General features: G+C 37.0%; 1 protein-coding gene across 6 annotated transcripts in view; it reads left to right on the top strand.

Annotated features, from left to right (window-relative positions):
- The window catches only part of Chd8 (chromodomain helicase DNA binding protein 8), a 62117-nt gene that overhangs the window by 18186 nt on the left and 24816 nt on the right, over positions 1-19115 (top strand). For 5 of the 6 annotated variants that reach the window (XM_027922337.3, XM_071607739.1, XM_071607742.1 and 2 more), the window contains exons 2-10: positions 1995-3054; positions 4152-4523; positions 5544-5929; positions 7727-7841; positions 16272-16454; positions 16536-16604; positions 16966-17021; positions 17542-17659; positions 18625-18708. In XM_027922337.3, the coding sequence (XP_027778138.1) occupies positions 2212-3054; positions 4152-4523; positions 5544-5929; positions 7727-7841; positions 16272-16454; positions 16536-16604; positions 16966-17021; positions 17542-17659; positions 18625-18708 (2226 nt within the window). In that variant the 5' untranslated portion in view covers positions 1995-2211. The remainder of the gene's footprint in view (positions 1-1994; positions 3055-4151; positions 4524-5543; positions 5930-7726; positions 7842-16271; positions 16455-16535; positions 16605-16965; positions 17022-17541; positions 17660-18624; positions 18709-19115) is intronic. The other variant, XM_071607743.1, reaches the window with a different exon arrangement.

The raw sequence follows: 19115 nt of genomic DNA, 5'->3' as shown, positions 1-19115 counted from the left end.
TCCCAATAGCTGATATGCCATCTAATGATGAGTCTGTTCTCTTTATGTCAAAGCTTCTGGGCTATTGAGTCACATTATATTGCTTTGTAAGGACAACTGAGATGGGCTGGGGAAAGGAAGAAGTACAGCTTGGGGGTTACATGGAAAAGTCTTCTTCAGTGAAGTCTATACTCTCTCTCTAACAAATTTCTTATTTATCCTCCAAAAGTTAGGAGAAATAGTCTTTTAGGAGAAATAGTCTTATCAAGTAAGGCTTTCCTGAATTGTCACATTGACATCATAGACAAAGAACAGATACTCCTTTTTCATGTATTTTGATTACATGGTGATATAATTCCTTATCTTTTGCCAGATGTGGTGGCTCACACCTGTAATCCCAGCAACTCTGGAGACTGAGACAGGAGGATCCGAGTTCAAGACCAGCCAGGGCAACTTAGCAAGACCCTGTCTTAAAATAAAAGGGCTGGGGATGTAGTTCAGTGGTAGAGTGCTCCTGGATTCAATTCCTAATTCTATCCTCTGTCTCCCACCCCACCCCCCAAAAAAAGAAAGAAAAGGAAAACTCCTTGTCTTTAGTAGTTTTCTTTTTTCCATTATTTTTTCATGAATTTAAAACCCTAGATATAGATTTTATAAACATAATTTCAGCTATTTGTAGGACAGTTTGAAGATGAGCTTTACTGTCGATTATCAGAACTAAGAAGTGCCATTTAGTTTTTTCGAGGACTGAATGGTTTATTTCAAATAACATTTACCTCATCTCATTATGAATATTTCAGCTTCTCATAAGCTAAGCTATGGTGGAGGGTTATACAGGGAATACATTGCACACATTCCTAATCATCATTAGTTTTTAATGTAATTATGGCAGTGCTCCAGCATATGACAGACAAGCACCTTGAGAAGCAGACAGGTTTTTATAATTTGCATGAAGAGATTATTTGGGCTTTTAGAGGATATAGATAAGAAACTCAAATCATTTTAGTAAAATGTTAATATAAATGCTTTTAATAGGGTATAAACCCAGAAAAACAAAATAAAACTTTTTTAAAAAAATGTGTAAATAATGGTATGGATGTTTAAAGGAGGTGAAAGGATCAAATCATTACATATTGTTCAGTTATTAAAGACAGAGTTTCAGGGCTCACTTTATGGAATAGAAGAGCTTTGAGGGTAGATAATGTTTCAGCTGTGAGAGATGTTTGAGGTAAGGACGAAAGGATGAAGAACGATGTGTACCACACAAATGCTATAGCATAATAGGCAAAGTCATGCAGGTCCGAATCACATTAAGGGAACTACAATGATTGGAATGTAGAATGTGTGCAAGAAATGGCAAGAGAAAAATGGAAATATAAACTGGAATTAAAATGTTGAATCCCTTGCAAAGGAAGTTTTTGGTCTTTTATGAGAAAGGTTTCTTAAGGAGACATTAGAACAAAATGCTATGTATATGTTAATTGACGTGTTAACTAGGACAAAATTTGAAAAAACTTCCTGGGTAAAATTGTACTACAAGCTTGGTAAAAGGTCTCTATTTTGGCCAGTAAATTCAAGGAAAATTTATAAAATAAACTATATCAGAATTCTTTATCTACCTTCATGGGAATGCTAATGGTATATTTTTGAGTTCTGCCAGTTTAAGAGCTGAAAATAAAAGGTGAATGATTACTGAATTTCCTAATCTCTACGTAAGAAAAGTAATTGTAAAAGGAAGTAGACAGAGACAACTGAATACTCTTGACAGATAGCAGCTTTAAAGTGTATAGGTATAAAAGCCCCAAAAGGGGATGGTTTATTTCTTTTCTAGTTTTCATTTTGAAGCAGAAATGTGGGTATTCTTTCTGCTATATATCTATCCTCATATTTTCTCATGTTTACCTCTTCTCATTATTTAATGCTATTTAATAGTAAGGATGGTACCCAAGGAGACATTTTCTCTTGAGGTCACCAACTTTGCTTATTTTTCATTTGTATTTGTATTCCCACAACAGGAGTTCCATCATCTTCCTCAGAAGACCTAGCCATCTTGCTCCATGAAGGTCAGGACAATCTGACATGCACTTGTTTCTTGCCTCTTTACTTGAAGAGTAGTAGTCTCTTCCATTGTGTACATTTTTTTCTTAATAGGGGAGGGGAGGGGAGAACCAATACCCCCCCTCCCCTTCCCTCCTTAGCCTGTGAGGAAATACCCTCCATTATTTTCCTAAGATGGCAGACCCCATCATGGATCTGTTTGATGACCCAAATTTATTTGGCCTGGACTCTCTGACTGATGACAGCTTTAACCAGGTCACCCAAGACCCCATTGAAGAAGCCCTTGGACTGCCAAGCTCTTTGGACTCCTTGGATCAAATGAACCAGGATGGTGGAGGTGGTGATGTGGGGAGTTCATCAGCAAGTGACCTGGTCTCCGCACCAGAGGAAACAGCCCCCACAGAACTTCCCAAAGAATCCACAGCTCCAGCTCCAGAATCCTTAACCTTGCATGATTATACCACTCAGCCCACCAGCCAGGAGCAGCCAGCCCAACCTGTCTTACAGACATCAACGTCAACATCTGGACTTTTGCAGGTCTCCAAGAACCAGGAGATCCTGAGCCAAGGGAATCCTTTCATGGGTGTCTCTGCCACAGCTGTCTCCTCCAGTAGTGCTGGAGGACAACCACCTCAGTCAGCCCCTAAGATTGTTATCCTTAAGGCCCCACCAAGTTCCTCAGTCACTGGTGCCCATGTGGCACAAATTCAGGCTCAAGGTATCACCAGCACAGCTCAGCCACTCGTGGCTGGCACAGCCAATGGTGGAAAAGTCACTTTTACCAAAGTGCTAACCGGCACACCCCTTCGACCAGGTGTTTCCATTGTCTCTGGTAATACAGTGTTGGCCGCCAAGGTCCCTGGGAACCAGGCTGCTGTTCAGCGCATTGTCCAGCCCAGCCGACCAGTAAAACAGCTGGTCCTCCAGCCAGTTAAGGGTTCAGCTCCTGCTGGAAACCCTGGGGCCACAGGGCCCCCACTGAAGCCTGCAGTTACACTGACCTCTACACCTACCCAGGTGACTTGAGTGAAAGGGGGAGGTGAATTTTGGTTTCATAGAGGGCCCAGCAACTCAGAGAACACACATGAAAGCTATCTCTGGGAAAGTCTGTTTAAATTCCATCTTTGCTTTTTATCAGTGCTGACAGGGACATACATACTTATTATTTTGTAGGCAGAAGTGGTTAATGTTATCATACATTTTAACATTATGTTTATAGTGTGCCTAGCTGGTGCCAATGAGACAGACAATCCCTGTCTTTAAAGAGTTTGCAGTCTCTTTAAGGGTTAGGGTTAGCTTGCAGTCTCATTAAGGACAGCAGGCCCTTTCTACTGGGAAAGACATTAAGCAAGAATTCACAATCATTTATGATATGTTTTATGAAAAATATAGAATGCTGTGGGAACACAGAAACATCTTTGAAAAATCATTTATTTGCAAAACTTGTAAAAACTATATATATATCTTTCTTCTATTTTTATTACTAAGATTGTCCCCCTCCTACTTTATCCAATTACTTTCCACTATAAGAAAACAGATACTCTAGCCAGGCATGGTGGTACCCGCCTGCAATCCCAATGGCTCAGGAGGCTGAAGCAGGAGGATCATGAGTTCAAAGCCAGCCTCAGCTGCTATTTAGCGAGATCCTGTCTCAAAATATAAAAAGGGCTGGGAATGTGACTCAGTGGTTTAGCGCCTCTGGGCTCAATTCCTGGTACCAAAAAAAAAAAAAAAAAAGAGAAAAGAAAAGCAAGCAGATGCTCTGTAACCTCTGAATAAAAAGCCAAAAGAATTATGGGGTGGACGATATTAAGATAAGTAGAACTTAAAGGGGCAGATTTCAGTTCAATATAAGGACTTTTATTTTAACAGATTCCTAAAATGAAGTGACTGCCTTAGAAGATAGCTTCCCATCAGAAGTTTTTAAAAAATGGCTTGATACCCATTGAGCAGAAATGTTATAGAAAAGATTCTATCAGGACAGATAGGAGGATGAACAAATGTCTTCTGATCCTTAGTTATGAATCTAGGATGAAGAAAACTGGTAAAAACATTTCAGGTTTTACCATTCTTTAATTTTGTACCTCTCTTGCAATTTCTTTCCTTCACTGTAGGGTGAATCGAAACGCATCACCCTGGTCCTCCAGCAGCCACAATCTGGAGGTCCCCAAGGACATCGGCATGTTGTGCTAGGGAGTCTACCAGGCAAGATAGTGTTACAGGGCAATCAGCTGGCAGCCCTGACTCAAGCCAAGAATGCCCAGGGGCAACCTGCCAAAGTAGTCACTATCCAGCTGCAGGTGCAGCAGCCACAGCAGAAAATCCAGATTGTACCACAGCCTCCATCATCCCAGCCCCAGCCCCAGCAGCCACCCTCAGCCCAGCCATTGACTCTCTCCTCTGTGCAGCAGGCTCAGATAATGGGACCAGGACAAAGCCCAGGACAAAGACTTTCAGTACCACTCAAAATGGTGCTGCAGCCACAGGTGAGAAAGTTACATAGCAAGAAAAAGAAAGAACAATTCTTTTAGGCTTTTGCCAGTGCCCTCAGCAATTGTTGATCAAAGATATTCTAGGTTTATGGCTCTGACCTGAAATATAGACTTTTATTTCTTTCACCCCAGGGAAAACATTTTATTTGTATCGTGTAAAGATTGGAGAGTTGAGTGCAAACTGTAATCCCAGCAACTTAGGAGGTTGAAGCAGGAGGACTCCAACCTTAAACTTAGTGAGGCCTTATCAATATAGCTAGACCCTGTCTCAAAATAAAAATGATTGGGAATATGTCTCAGTGGTTAAGTACCCCTGAGTTAAATCCCAATACCAATAAACAAATAAATAAATAAATAGTTGTGGGTTTGAGATAAAAGATGATTTATATAGAATATTTGTCTTTGAACTATTTAATTTGCAATCTTCTAATATTGTAAAATAAACTGGCATGGTAACATACACCTGTAATCCCAGCACTTGGAAGACTTAGAATTGTAGCTTCATGGTCAGCCTTGGCAACTTAGTGAGACCTGTCTCAAAAAGTGTTGGGGATATAGCTCCCCTAGGCTCTGTCCCCATTATATGCCCAGATACACACACAAGATGGAGTAAAAAATACTTTGAAATTGCTTTTTTCTTGAAAGATACAGAAGTAGTCAAATGATTATCACTTCTCTCACACTCGAGGGTGATAAAGGTGGACCAAGAGTACAATTTGAACTTATTTTTACATTTAGGCCAAAGACCAATATTGTTTATGTTGGTTGAAGTTTTCTAAAATAATGAATATGAGAGTACGGCAAAAGGATATTAAAGTTTAATTTGGTAGAATTATTGCCTTTTCTCACCTCTTCACCATCAAAAAACACATTTTTTTAGATGTGTCTAGGTTCATTAAAAGATAGTCTATGCTTCATTCTTATGGAAATAGAGGACTAGTTTCTATCCTGCCTGCTTTATTTGAACCATTTAACTACAAACATGTTGAAATTTTAGTGTCTTTATTCCTACAGGCTGGCTCTTCCCAAGGGGCCTCCTCTGGGCTCTCTGTAGTTAAAGTTCTAAGTGCCAGTGAAGTGGCAGCTCTATCATCACCAGCAAGCTCTGCTCCTCATGCTGGGGGAAAGACAGGAATGGAGGAAAACCGCAGACTGGAACACCAGAAGAAGCAAGAGAAAGCAAATCGGATTGTAGCAGAGGCCATTGCTAGGGCCCGTGCCCGAGGTGAACAGAACATACCTAGAGTCCTGAATGAGGATGAGTTGCCCAGTGTTCGGCCAGAAGAGGAAGGTGAGAAGAAACGCAGAAAGAAGAGCAGTGGAGAGAGATTGAAGGAGGAAAAGCCAAAGAAGAGCAAAGCATCTGGTACCTCCAAAACTAAGGGCAAGAGTAAGCTAAAGTGAGTAACCTTGCTGTTTTGATGGCACTTTTTAGGCAGCATACTAAGTTTTAAATAGTATTAAGAGGAACTTATATTTAGCAGCTACCTAGTTCAGAGTGATCAGAATATAATAAGGCCTTTCTCATCTGTGTCTTAATGCTTATATTAAGCATTATATATAAAATAGAATTTGCAAATTAGCATATTTTAAAAGGAAACACAAAGGCACAGGAAAAATATATGGTCATTTTGTTGTGAGTTATCTTTAAAAGCTATGATAATGTGCATTTACATATTTTTTATTTTTTGTCATTGTAGTTGAAAGATGTTTCTCACTACCCCTTACCTTCTACCCCACTAAAAAAAATAATTACTGGAGAATAGCTTCCCTGTTCTTGCATTTCATCTGTGAATTAGAGAAGATTTTGACAAATACTGTCAGGCTTGAGTAGTATTGACAAAGCCACAGCTTACAATAATTCTTTTTTTTTTTTAATACCTTTATTTATTTATTTTTATGTGGTGCTAAGAATCGAACCCAGTGCCTCGCACATGCTAGGCAAGCACTCTACCTCTGAGCCATGACCCCAGCCCCTACAATAATTCTTATCACAATTGAATGTTCTGCTTCTCTTCTACATGTCTTATAGACTCTCCTTTTTCACTAACTTCTGCTCCCTGGAATTCTTCAGGCTTTATCTATGTAGGATTTTTCGGCTTTGGCGGGGAGGTTTTTGGTACTGGGATTTGAACCAATAGCCTTATGTGTGCTAGGCAAGCTCTTTATTACTGAGCTGATTTTACAGCTTTTGTGTACTTTTTATTATTTTATATTTATTTTTTAAAATGTTTTAGTTGTTGAATCAAACCCAGTGCCATACACATGCTAGGCAAGTGCTCTACCACTGAGATACAACCCCAGCCCTATTATTTTTTTAAATTTATTTTTTGGTGCTGGGGATTGAACTCAGGAGCACTTAACCACTGAGACAGATCCCCAGCCCTTTTTATTTTTCATTTTGAGACAAAGTCTCACTAAGTTGCTTAGGGTCTCACTAAGTTGCAGAGACCTCGAGCTTGCATTCTTCCTACTTCAGCCTTCAGGGTCTCTGGGATTACAGGTGTGCACCACTGTGCTGACTGAACTTTTCAGCTTTTTGAAAGCAAGTTTCATACCTGATTTGATCCCTAACAGTTGTCAGAACAGGTATTATGCCCAGTATTTATTAAAAATAAGGAAAACTAATGTTCAGCTAATGACATAACTAAAACAAAGCCTTCTTTTTTGTTGTTGCTGCTGCTGCTGCTGTTGGTGGGGTGGGGAGTATCAGGGATTTGACCCCATGGGCACTGAACCACTTCCTCAGCCCCTTTTTAATTTTTTTATTTTGAGACAGGTTCTCACTAAGTTGCTTCGGGCCTGGCTCAGTTGCTGGGCTAACTTTGAACTTGGCATAATCCTGCCTTAGACTTCCGAGTCACTGGGAATACAGGCATGCGTCACCACACCCAGCAGGACCTTCTAATTCTTAATCTAGTATTTACTCTGTTGTGTTATGCTACCTTGTATTATATATTTGTGAACAAACTGGTAGCAAGAATTTGTCAAATCTAGTATAAAGGTCAGTCAGTTTACAAATTGCAGTATTTTCTTTTTTCAAACACCATACCCAATAGCTGTATGTTCCATGGATTGATGATCCAAACACTTATTCTGTCTGGAACCTTAATATGTAATGCTTTGGATTGATTTTGTCTTCTTACCCTAAATTTTTCTTGCCCACACTGAAAATGAGATTGTTTTTTCCTTTTTAGCACCATCACTCCTGTAGTGGGTAAGAAGAGAAAACGTAATACCTCATCTGATAATTCAGATGTGGAAGTCATGCCTGCACAGTCACCCCGGGAAGATGAAGAAAGCAGCATTCAGGTAAAAAGATCCCTAAAGAACTTAGTACAGGTTAAGCATCCCTGATACAAAAGTCTGAAATCCAGAATACCCCAAGTTCAAAACTTTTTGAGTGCAAACATGATGCCACGAGTAAAAAACAAAACAAAAACCCAGACTTACCTCATAAAAATATATTGTATAAAATTACTTTCAGGCTAAGTGTATGAGGTAGATATAAATGTAAATGAATTTCATGTTAAATCTTGGGTTCTATCCCCTATATAAATATTATTTTTATATGTAAGTATTCTAACACCAAAAAACTGTTTGAAACTATTTGCAAAACTATTTGAAACACTTCTTCTGGTCCTAAGCATTTTGGATAAGGAATATTCAACCTTAGAAAAATCATGTTTAATTTTGGCTAACAAACTAGGGCCCGAGAAGTAGACCTAATAGGTGAAGGGATCTGGTCATTATCTTCTAAAGCTTTGAGGTTTTAGGCAAAAAGCATATTACTGTAAGAGCAATACTCGTTTTCCCAAATTGCAGTGTTTTTTTGTTTTTGTTTCTGTTTTCCAAATTGCAGTGTTTTAAAAACTGAGCAAATCCTAGGAAATTTTGCTGCATGAATGTGGCGATGGCTATGTCAGTACTTGCTTTTTCTTAGAACTGTCCAGCTATCCCTTTTGTCTTACCTTTTCTATACTTCTGGGTTCTGACTGAACTTTGGTGTGCTGAGGCCCAAAGGTTTTTTCCTGCCTTTTGAATGAGAGACATTGGAAGAAGCCAGACCAGAAAAACTTTAGTCCTGTAATTCTTCATCTGATTTGTTGCCTATGGTACCATCTTGTCTCCAATTTCCGACTGTAGAAAGAACCTGATATTAAGATTTAGGGGACTACCTGGGTGCAGTGGCACAAGCCTGTATTCCTAGCATCTCAGGAGGCTGAGGAAGAGGATTAAAAGTTTTGAGACCAGCCTCAGCAACTTAGACCCTGTGTCAAAAATAAAAAGGGCTGGGGATGTGACTCAGTGGTAAAGTACCCCTGGGTTAATTCCCAGTACCCACCGCCCCCTCTAAAAAAAAAAAAAAAAAGATTCAGGGAACCCCATGGTATTTCAGAGTAGTTTTGTGAGCCTTGCCAGTTTACTTAACCTAAGTTGTTTGAATTCATCAGTAAATGAAGGTTTGGACTAAATGAGCCTTGAGTGTCTCTCGTACTATTAATGTTTATAAATGCCTCCCTTGCTTATGTTTTGGCAATGCTAGGGATTAAACCCTGGTTTCACACATGCAAGGTAGGCCTCTGCTATTGATTTCTATTCCCAGCCTTCATTTCTTTAGACATTCAACACAGTGACAAACTGATACTTGGATTTTTCTGGGCGAAATAAATATAAGAGAATAGCCAAGACATTTTTAAAAAGGAAATAAGGCACAAAACCTTAGACATCATAGTATACTATGAAAGAGTGATTACTAAGACTTTGAAATTGGAAAACAAATAATGGATACAATAAATTCTAGATAGAGACCCAGCTAGCAATGGGAGTTTTTAGTATAGATGACTAAAATGCCATTTTCATTCAGTGTAAAAAAAGATTATACCATAAATTATATTAGGACAACTGACTACCCAGTTGGGATGGGGACTGGATTTTTTTTTTCCTCTGCTTATTAGACGAAACGAAATTCTGGTTTAATTAAAGGTCTAAGTTGAAAAACTGAAGCCAAACTTTCTATAAAATATGGATAAATTTTTTTATAATGACCAAGTGGAGTAGAACATTGTAAGAAAGATATTAAAATTTAGAAGTCACAGCCAGATACAATGGTACATACTGTAATCCCAGTTACTTAAGAGGCTGAGGAAGGATGAACTCAAGTTGGAACTATCCTGAGCAATTTAGCAAGACCTTCTCTCAAATAAAAAGGACCAGCAGTATAGCTCAGTGTAAAGTATCCCTGGGCTCAATCCCTAGTATCAAAAAGTAAGTAAATAAATAAAATAGAAGATTAGTACACTTGATGTATAAAAATTATGTATGATACAACAAAAAAATTCCATGAACAGTATAATGGTTAAAAGAATACACTTTGGAGCCAGATTTCTTGGTACTCATCCTGCGCTAGTAAATAACTAGCATTGACATTTTCAGCAAGTTAACTTAACCTCTTGGTGCCTTGGTTTTCTTACTAGTAAAACACATTATTACTCTACTGTGTAGGTGATGATGACAGTTAAATGTAAAAAGTACATAGAACAGTGCCAAACTAAAGGCAAATTTTTATACCACAAAGAGTAAAAAGATTTGTTAAATTTAAAAAGTGGTATATTAGTTTGCTGAAGGCCACCATAGCAAAATACCATAGACTAGGTTGTTTAAACTACAGATGTTTATATTCTCAAAAATTTGAAGATTAGCAAGGGTCATCCTCAGGCTTGGTTTCTCCTCAAGACCTCTTTGAATTGCAGATGGCCACCTTCTTGCTGTGTCTTTACATGGTCTTTCCTTAGTTGGCACACAGCTCTGGTGTCTGTTTCCCTTACTTTCTTCTTTCTTTCTTTTTTTTTTTTGGTACTAGAAATTGAACCCAGGGGCACTTAACCACTGAGCCACATCCCTAACCCTTATTAATTTTTATTTTGAAACACATCTCATTAAGCTGCTTTGGGCCTTTTAAATTGCTGAGGCTGGCTTTGAACTTGTGATCTCCTGCCTCAGACTGTAAAGCCACTGGAACTACAGGTATGTGCCACTGCCCCTGGCCCCTGTTTCCAGGAATAATAAGCCAGGTATGATGGCACATGACTTTAGTCCCATTTAATTGAGAGGCTGAGGCAGGAGAACACTTGAACCCAGGAGATTGGAGCCAGCCTGGGCAACATAGCAAGACCCCATATTTTAAACAAAAAGAACACCAGTTACATTGAGTTAGAGGCCCCCCTCAGTGGCCTCATTTTAACTTACTTTAAAGGCTTTATCTTCAGATACATCCCATTCTGAGATACTGGGCTTAGGGTTTCTGCATATAAATTTGGGAAGCAAGAAGAGAACAGTTCAGCTTGTGACCAGCGATAATGCCAGTGTCGACAACCAAGTTAAGAAAAAGACACTTTACACACAATCAATGGAAGTGTTAATTGAGTCTTTATTTTTACCAAGTCTGTTTTTCAATACATAGCAGAATTTAAAATGTTAATACACTTTGACTCAGTGCTTCTGACTTAGGAAATTACCTTCTGGAGATATTCTCAATAGCATGCAGTGATATATATAGAGAGAGTAGCAATATTTGCAAAAGCAAAAATGTCCAAAAAAATTAAATGTCCATTTGTGCAGAAATATAAAAAAATCATAAAAATCCATGCTATGCTCTTTTAAAAAAAAAAAGTGAAGTAGTTGGGTATGCTAATGTGGAATATTAAATGAAAAAACAAGGTATATAATATTTATAGCTTTTAAAGTATGTGTGTGTACATATATGTACATGCACCAATTTTTTCCTGGAAGCATATACAAGAATTTGATAAGAATCTTTTATCTTTGACAAGTTTAAGGTTAAGTGGATCATAATTATTATAATTTGATTTTTTTATCCTTTAGGACTCTGAAAAAATTCTCAACTCTGAACATTCGCCATTTATTTATTTATCTATCTATTTATTTATTTATTTATAAATGTTTGTTTTTTAGTTGGACACAATATCTTTATTTATTTATATGTGGTGCTGAGGATCGAACCCAGGTCCTTACACGTGCTGGGCGAGTACTCTACCACTGAGCCACAACCCAGCCCCGTCATTTATTTTTTAGTTTAAAAAATAATGTATATTGGGCTGGGACTGTGGCTCAGCGGTAAAGCGCTCAACTAGCACATGTGAGGCTCTGGGTTCCATCCTCGGCACCACATAAAAATAACATAAAGGTCATTGTGTACACCTACAACTAAAATAAATATTTTTTAAAAATGTATATTAAAAAAATCTACAACAGTACAAAAATGGAGATACCACAAAAGTCTTCTCTTCTAAACATCAGCTTTCAGTCTCCCAGTTTCTCCCCAGAGAGAGGTAGCCCCTGTTACCATTTTTTTGTGTTTGTATCCTTTCGGAAATATTTACTTCATGAGCACTCTGCTTCCACTAAATACTAGTATTTTATACTCTTCTGTACTGCTTTTTTTTTTTTTTTTTTAACCCAAGGATACATTTGGAAGTTGTTCTTTATCTAAAAAAATAGATCTAGCCCACTTTCCTCCACTCTCCTTTTTTTTTTTTTTTAAGTTGTAGATGGACACAATATATTTATTTATTTTATTTTTTCTGTGGTGCTAAGGTTGAACCCAGTACTTCATGCTTGCAAGGCAAGTACTCTACCACTGAGCTACAACCCCACCCCCACCCTCCTTTTTATTATGAAAAATTTCAAATATACACAGAAGTTGGGATTATTTAAAGTCATGTTTCCATTCTTCCACTTTGATACTACCAATAGATGGCCATTCTTAGTTCTGCTCCCTTCTGAATTTTTTTTAAGCAAATCCAAGTAACTTTTCAAATTGTCCCTTAAGTTTAAAAAAAAATTTAAAAATACATGATAAATATAAAAAAAAAATGTAGAAGTATATAGATTAAAATATTCTAATCGACTCTTCTCTAAAAGTAATTATCAATAGATTATTTGTCCTACCAGACTTTTTTTTAAACGAGGTAGAATATACATTGTATTAGTCAATTTGCTATTGCTAATAGTCCAATGCTACATACTAATTTTAGCAAAATGAGGTTTATTTTTTTTCATGGTTCTGGAGGGCCAAAGTGGAGGAGATGACATTTTTGCTGGCAGAGTTTCTAGGCATTACAGGGCATCATATAGCAAGGGGCAGCCAGCTCATATGTGTCTCTCTCCTCTGGTCTCTTTTTTTTCTTTCTTTTTTCCCTTTTTTTCCGGCAGTGCTGTGAATTGAACCCAGGACACCACACATGCTAGGTAAGCAGTCTGTCACCAAGCTGCACCTGTAGTCTCTCTCCCTCTCTTATAAAACTGCCAGTATTCAACTATGGCGGCTCCATCCTGATGACTTTATTGAATTCTAATCCCCTCCTAAATGACTCTACCTATAAAACCATGGTTGGATTAAGGTTCATTTCTCTCTTTCTTTACTTCTTCTTCTTTTTTTTTGGCTTCACAGGGGATTGAGCTCAGGGCCTAGATGATGGGAATGAACGCTTGCTAGGCAAATGATATTCCATTGATCCACATCCTTAACTGCTCCTGCATCACCTTATTTATTAGTTTTTTTAATGGAATGCTGGAGATAGAACCAAGGGCCTTATACATGCTAGGCAGGTGCTCTACCACTGAGCTGTGTCCCCAGCCCCAACTCTTTTTTTAAATTTTGAGACATGATATCATTAAATTACCCAGATTGGCTCTAAGTTTGGCAGTCCTCTTGCCTCAGCCTCTTGAGAAATGGGGATTTCAGGTATGAACTATCATATCTTGCAAGTTTCTTTCTCCTTTATACCTCACAGTGGGAATGAGATCTTAACACATGAATTATTTTTTTTCTTTTTTCAATTTTTTTTGTTGTTGATGGACCTTTATTTAATTTATTTATATGCAGTGTTGAAAATTGAACCCAGTGCCTTGCACATGCTAGGCAAGCGCTCTACCACTGGGCTCCAGTCCCAGCCTTTAACACGTGAATTCTGTGGGACACTCAAACCATATCATACCTATAGTAAAATATACACAGGTCTTTACTTGTCTAATTTAGTGAGTTTTGACAAATGTATACACCTAAGTAAACACCCGAATCATGATAAAGATTTCCAGAATGTTCCCTTTTACTGTCTTCCAGCTGGTCTATCCCCTCCTTCCCTAGGCAACCTGTTTTGATTTTCTGCTTTATATTTGAGGTTCTTTCTTCTTTCTTTCCTTTTTCTTTTTCTTTCTGGTACCATTCTGATTTCTGACACCACAAATTAACTTTACATGTTCTTTAACTTTTTGCGTAAATGAAATCATACAGTCTGTATTCTTAGGACTCACTTCTTTCATTTTAATGTTTTTTGGGATTGATCCATATTGACTTAGACTGTATCAGTAGTTGTTTGTGTTTTTTTTAATAATATTTAATTTTATGGATTTACCATAATTTGTATATCCATTCTCCTGTTAATGAACATTTGGTTGTTTCCAATTAGGGTCTCCTATATGTCAGTTTTCCAAAGTGTTATTTTACATTTGTGGCAGTAATGAATTTCAGATGTTAAACATCTTCACCATTTTGTATTGGCAGTTCCATTCTTTTTAGAGTAATCCTTTCTCTAGTAACCCATTTTTATCCTGTAACATAATTTGTAATTTAACCAAAGCTTTTTTTATGGTCACTTAGGTTTTTTCCTGGTGTTCTACCACAATCAGTGCTACAGAGATTTTGTACACACACACAATTTATCTGTAGAATAGTATCTTTGAAGTGAAATTGCTTTGTCAAAGAGTATTGTCAAATTTTCTTCCATTGAGACCATGACTATTTGCATACCCATCAATGGTATTTGAGTTCCTGTTTCAAATGTGGGTTTGTTTTTTTGTTTCTTTTTTGGGGAGCAGGGGTGGAACCCAAGGTCTCATACATACTAAGGCAAGCTCTCTGCCTACATCTACAGCCCCTGTTGCAAATGTTTTGATCAAAACATTCCAGTTTTTGCCAGTCTATCAGGTTAAAAAAGAAGAATCTGTTTAGTATTTTGAGTAAGGGTAACCATTTTTTTTTTTTTTTTTTTTAAGAGAGAGAGAGATTGAGAATTTTAGTATTTATTTTTTAGTTTTGGGTAGACACAACATCTTTGTATGTGGTGCTGAGGATCGAACCCGGGTCGCGCGCATGCCAGGCAGGCGCGCTACCGCTTGAGCCACATCCCTAGCCCAGGGTAACCATTTTTTAATGTTTAAAAATTAATTGTATTTTTTTCTAGAAATTGTCTTTTCATGCTGGTTGCCCTTTCTATTCTGTTATTATTAACCTTTTTCTTTGTTATTCAAGAGAGAACTTTTATGTTTAATAAATGTATCAGATGGTATCTTTTTCTCAGGTTATTGTTTCTCTTCATTTTGCTCATAATGGATTGTGTTATGCAGGTAATGTTAAATTTCTTCATATTGTCAAATTGATCACCATATTACAAAGACCCTTCTTAATCCAGGATTATAAAAAATTGTCCCATATTTTCTTCTTATAAATTACATGTACTATTTTTACACTTTTCTTTGATCCTTTTAGAATTTTCTTTCATTCTGTACATGGGTAGCTAGCTATTCATTTCCAATCCCAATTACAGAGTAATCTATATCTTCACTGATTAGAAGTACCATTTTTGTGATTGTTCTAAAGCCACATAAGTGTTTTAGTCTATAGTTAGGCACTGTTTCTTTGACCTTTTGATCTCTTCTTGGGAATATATCAAACTTTGTTATTTAGTATAGCTTTATAATGTCTTGTATTTCTGGTAAGGTTCATTATACTTTATTCCTTATTATTCTTAGATGTTTACATGTGTTTGTATTTTAGAGTCTGTTTAGCTAATTAAAAATATTCTCAATTTTTTTTGGGGGGGGTCAAATTCATGAATTTAGGAAGGATTTACTCCTTTTTAAATTTTATTTATTTATTTTGGGGGGTACCGGAGATTGAATTCAGGGGCACTCGACCACTGAGCCGCATCCCCAGACCTATTTTGTATTTTATTTAGAGACAGGCTCTCATTATGTTGCTTAGTGCTTTTGCTGAGGCTGGCTTGAACTAGTGATCCTCTTGCCTCAGCCTCCTGAGTGGCTGAGGTGTGCTCCACCACACCCAGCCTATTTAATTTTCTCATTATTTTTAGTTATATGTGACAGTAAAATGTATTTTGACGTATTATGCATATGTAGTGTATAACTTCACATTCCCATGCAGAATTGCAGATTTAAGACCAGCCTCAGCAATTTAGGGAGACCCTGTATCAAAAAAGGGGGCACTGGGTTGTAGCTCAGTGGTAGAGCACTTGCTAGCATGTGTGAGTCATTGGGTTAATCCTCATATAAATAAATAAAATAAAGGTATTGTATCCATCTACATCTAAACATTTAAAAATAGATAAAGCTTTAAGAAATAATTAGAAAAACGAAAAAGGGCTGGGGATGTGGCTCAGTAGTTAAGTGCTCGTGGGTTCAATTCCCAGTACAAAATAAAAGTCATGTTTGAATTTTCTAAAGCTTCTTATAAATAGGGTATAGATTTCTCTCTGGGTTCCTGGCCTTTGATAAAGCAGTTCAGCAAATTGTTTTCTTTTGGTTTGGTTTTTCATGGGAGATTTGGAGTAAAAGCTAAGGAAATAAGTGAAGACAAATGCTTTTGAAAGTTCTCTTTTTGTAGTTCTAAGCAGTTATTTTAACTATTCTTTTCCTCTACAGAAGAGACGGTCAAACCGTCAAGTGAAGCGAAAAAAATATACAGAAGACCTTGACATAAAGATCACAGATGATGAAGAAGAAGAAGAGGTGGATGTAACTGGTCCAATAAAACCTGAACCCATCCTCCCTGAACCTGTGCAAGAACCAGATGGGGAGACTTTGCCTTCCATGCAGTTCTTTGTGGTAAGCTGAAAATGTAAGCTATTGGAAGGGTTTGTCCTCCTCTTTTAGTCATTCATTGACTGGTTACATCTTTTACTACAGGAGAATCCCAGTGAAGAAGATGCAGCTATTGTAGACAAAGTACTTTCTATGCGTGTTGTAAAGAAAGAGGTAAGGCCGTTATCTTTAATGTCAGCCCGTGTTGCTTCACTTGCAGGTTTTATTTAATGAGCGTTTTTGGATGTCAGAATATATTGCTAGAGTCTGGTTATGAGAGATATGATGGGGAAAAGTTAACTATAAGATAGGAACTGTCTTAATTTTTATCACTAATTCTTTTATAATGGGTAAACACTTATTTTTTCTAGCTAGCAAACTTCTATTTGAAGTACTAGAATAGTTCCTGAATCCCCAGGTCACTAATATATTTAGGAAGCATTAGGATAAAGTTTTGTCATGTGTGGGTAAAGTTAAAGGTTATTTCTTTGACAAACAAGGAATTAGTAATCATAATTTCTTTTTTTCTTCTCAGCTTCCCTCTGGACAATATACAGAAGCAGAAGAATTCTTTGTCAAGTATAAGAACTAGTATGTTATATTTACAAAAATCTTGTCAGTTCAAACTCCACAGGGTCCTGGAAAGGTCTCTTGTATAGATTTTCAGGGGTGGGAACATGTCTCTTTGTAAAAGTCTCTTAACCCAAATTGCCATTTTTAATGGGAAAATGAATATTGAGAAAAGAAATTCAGGAATTTAAATGACTGTTATGGTTTCTTTGCAGGAAGGTGAGGAAAGAGTAGTTTCGAGTAAAATACTTTGTAATGCTCTCTACCTTAGTCTAAATCCTAACGCTTGTTCTGCAAAGTGTGTTCCCTGTCTAACAGAGTTAGCATTATTTTGGAGGCTTTTGGGAAGTGTGGATGTTCAAGCATAACTTAGACCCAATGGCTTGTTTGCAAATTAAAGTTTCAGAAGCACTGACTTAAGCTACCACCAGTTTAAGCATAAATTTGTCAAGTCTAGTGTTGGTTAATCCCAAAACCTCAAAGACTAGACTGCCATTTTTCCCTTTCTTGAGCCATGACTCGATATTTCCATTTTCTATAGCTCCTATCTACACTGTGAATGGGCTACTATCTCCCAACTAGAAAAGGATAAGAGGATCCATCAAAAACTAAAGCGCTTCAAAACCAAAATGGCTCAAATGAGACACTTCTTCCATGAGGTAATTAGGAATAGGTATTACCTATCATTTCTTTTATAGAAGCACAAATTACTAAGGTTGTCAATCTTGGCTAATCCATCAAATAGTTTAGACTTGGTTTGTATATATCAATATAAAGTTTTAATTTTGGTCATTTATTTTCCTTACTTAATTACCCCATGCTTTGTGTTCTTAGGTTTAAAATGGTCATTGGTTTCAGTATTGTGAGATTGATTTACTTGATACATAGGAAGTATTTTCAAAAGGGATGATAAAGTAATCTCTGGCCTACTTTCCCTTTAATATCAATCTGTAGCTATTGATGATCTCTTTAGATATAAGCATCTATATCATTTAGAGAAAGTTTATTTTTCAAATTTCTGATTTCTATTCTGGTATCAAAGAAAGTGTGATCGATAAACTTTTAATTTCCCAGAGCCAGGATTATTACTATTTAAGCTCTGGAATAAGAAAAGTAAAGAAGTATGCCCATTATATTTGACAATTTGGAGTATTCATGGTTTTGACTTTTAATTGTGTGATGCAAATGGAAGGAAGAATGGAATGGATAGACAAGCAAAGGAAATAAAGGAATGGAGATTGGCTGTATTTAAAACTTGGGAATATTTGAGTATAAAATGAAGCAGAGCAGAAAAAGAGTTGAAGATGTGAAATAGTAGAGCACATTTTTATGTTTATGGGAGGATTTGATAGAGAAAGGTTCCTAAGAAGGAATGAAGTCCAGTGCATATATGGAGAGAGTAGCCTCTGTTGGGCAAAAGAAATACTTTTTCTAGTAACAGGTGAGAAGATAGATACAGATCCAGGTAAGGATATACTTTGTAGGATTTATTATTGTGAAAAAAAGAGAACTGCAATGGAATTAAAAATTTTTGAAGTAGGATTTTCTACTAATGTTGTAGGGAAGTGGATTTATTGGAGAGTGATTTCTTGAGTCTTATAGTTTCATTTCATAACTCATCTAGGATGAAGAGCCCTTCAATCCAGACTATGTAGAAGTGGATAGGATATTGGATGAATCTCACAGTATTGACAAGGATAATGGCGAGGTAAGTTGGGGCATGGAGAAACATGAAAGCCCTCTTGTAGATGTCTACTGGTATGATTGTCAGTCCTTTATCTTTCAGATATGGATGAAAAATCCCTTAGACTGAAAAGATATTTCTGAATTTTTCTGTGGGATCCTTTAAAGTATAATGGGAAGGTAAAGGAGTAGTCTTGTCTAAAAGGAAAGAATCTCACAAAGTCAAATATCTGGAAGATACAAGTGCTGAAGATTCATTCATTTTGATCTCATTTTCCCTCAGATTTTATATGGAAGACTTGGGACACTCAGTAGAGTCCCAATGGATATTTTGCAAATTTAAATTTAGGAATATAAAAATACTTGCAGAGGCTCCTAGCTTTCTCCTAATTATGTCTTGAGAATTAATTTTTTTCTTGAACTCACTATTAG

This window comes from Marmota flaviventris, chromosome 2 (genome assembly GCF_047511675.1).
Source record: "Marmota flaviventris isolate mMarFla1 chromosome 2, mMarFla1.hap1, whole genome shotgun sequence".
Classification (NCBI taxonomy): domain Eukaryota; kingdom Metazoa; phylum Chordata; class Mammalia; order Rodentia; family Sciuridae; genus Marmota; species Marmota flaviventris.
Note: the sequence above shows the minus strand (reverse complement) of the source record. Positions and strands in the feature narration are given on the sequence as shown.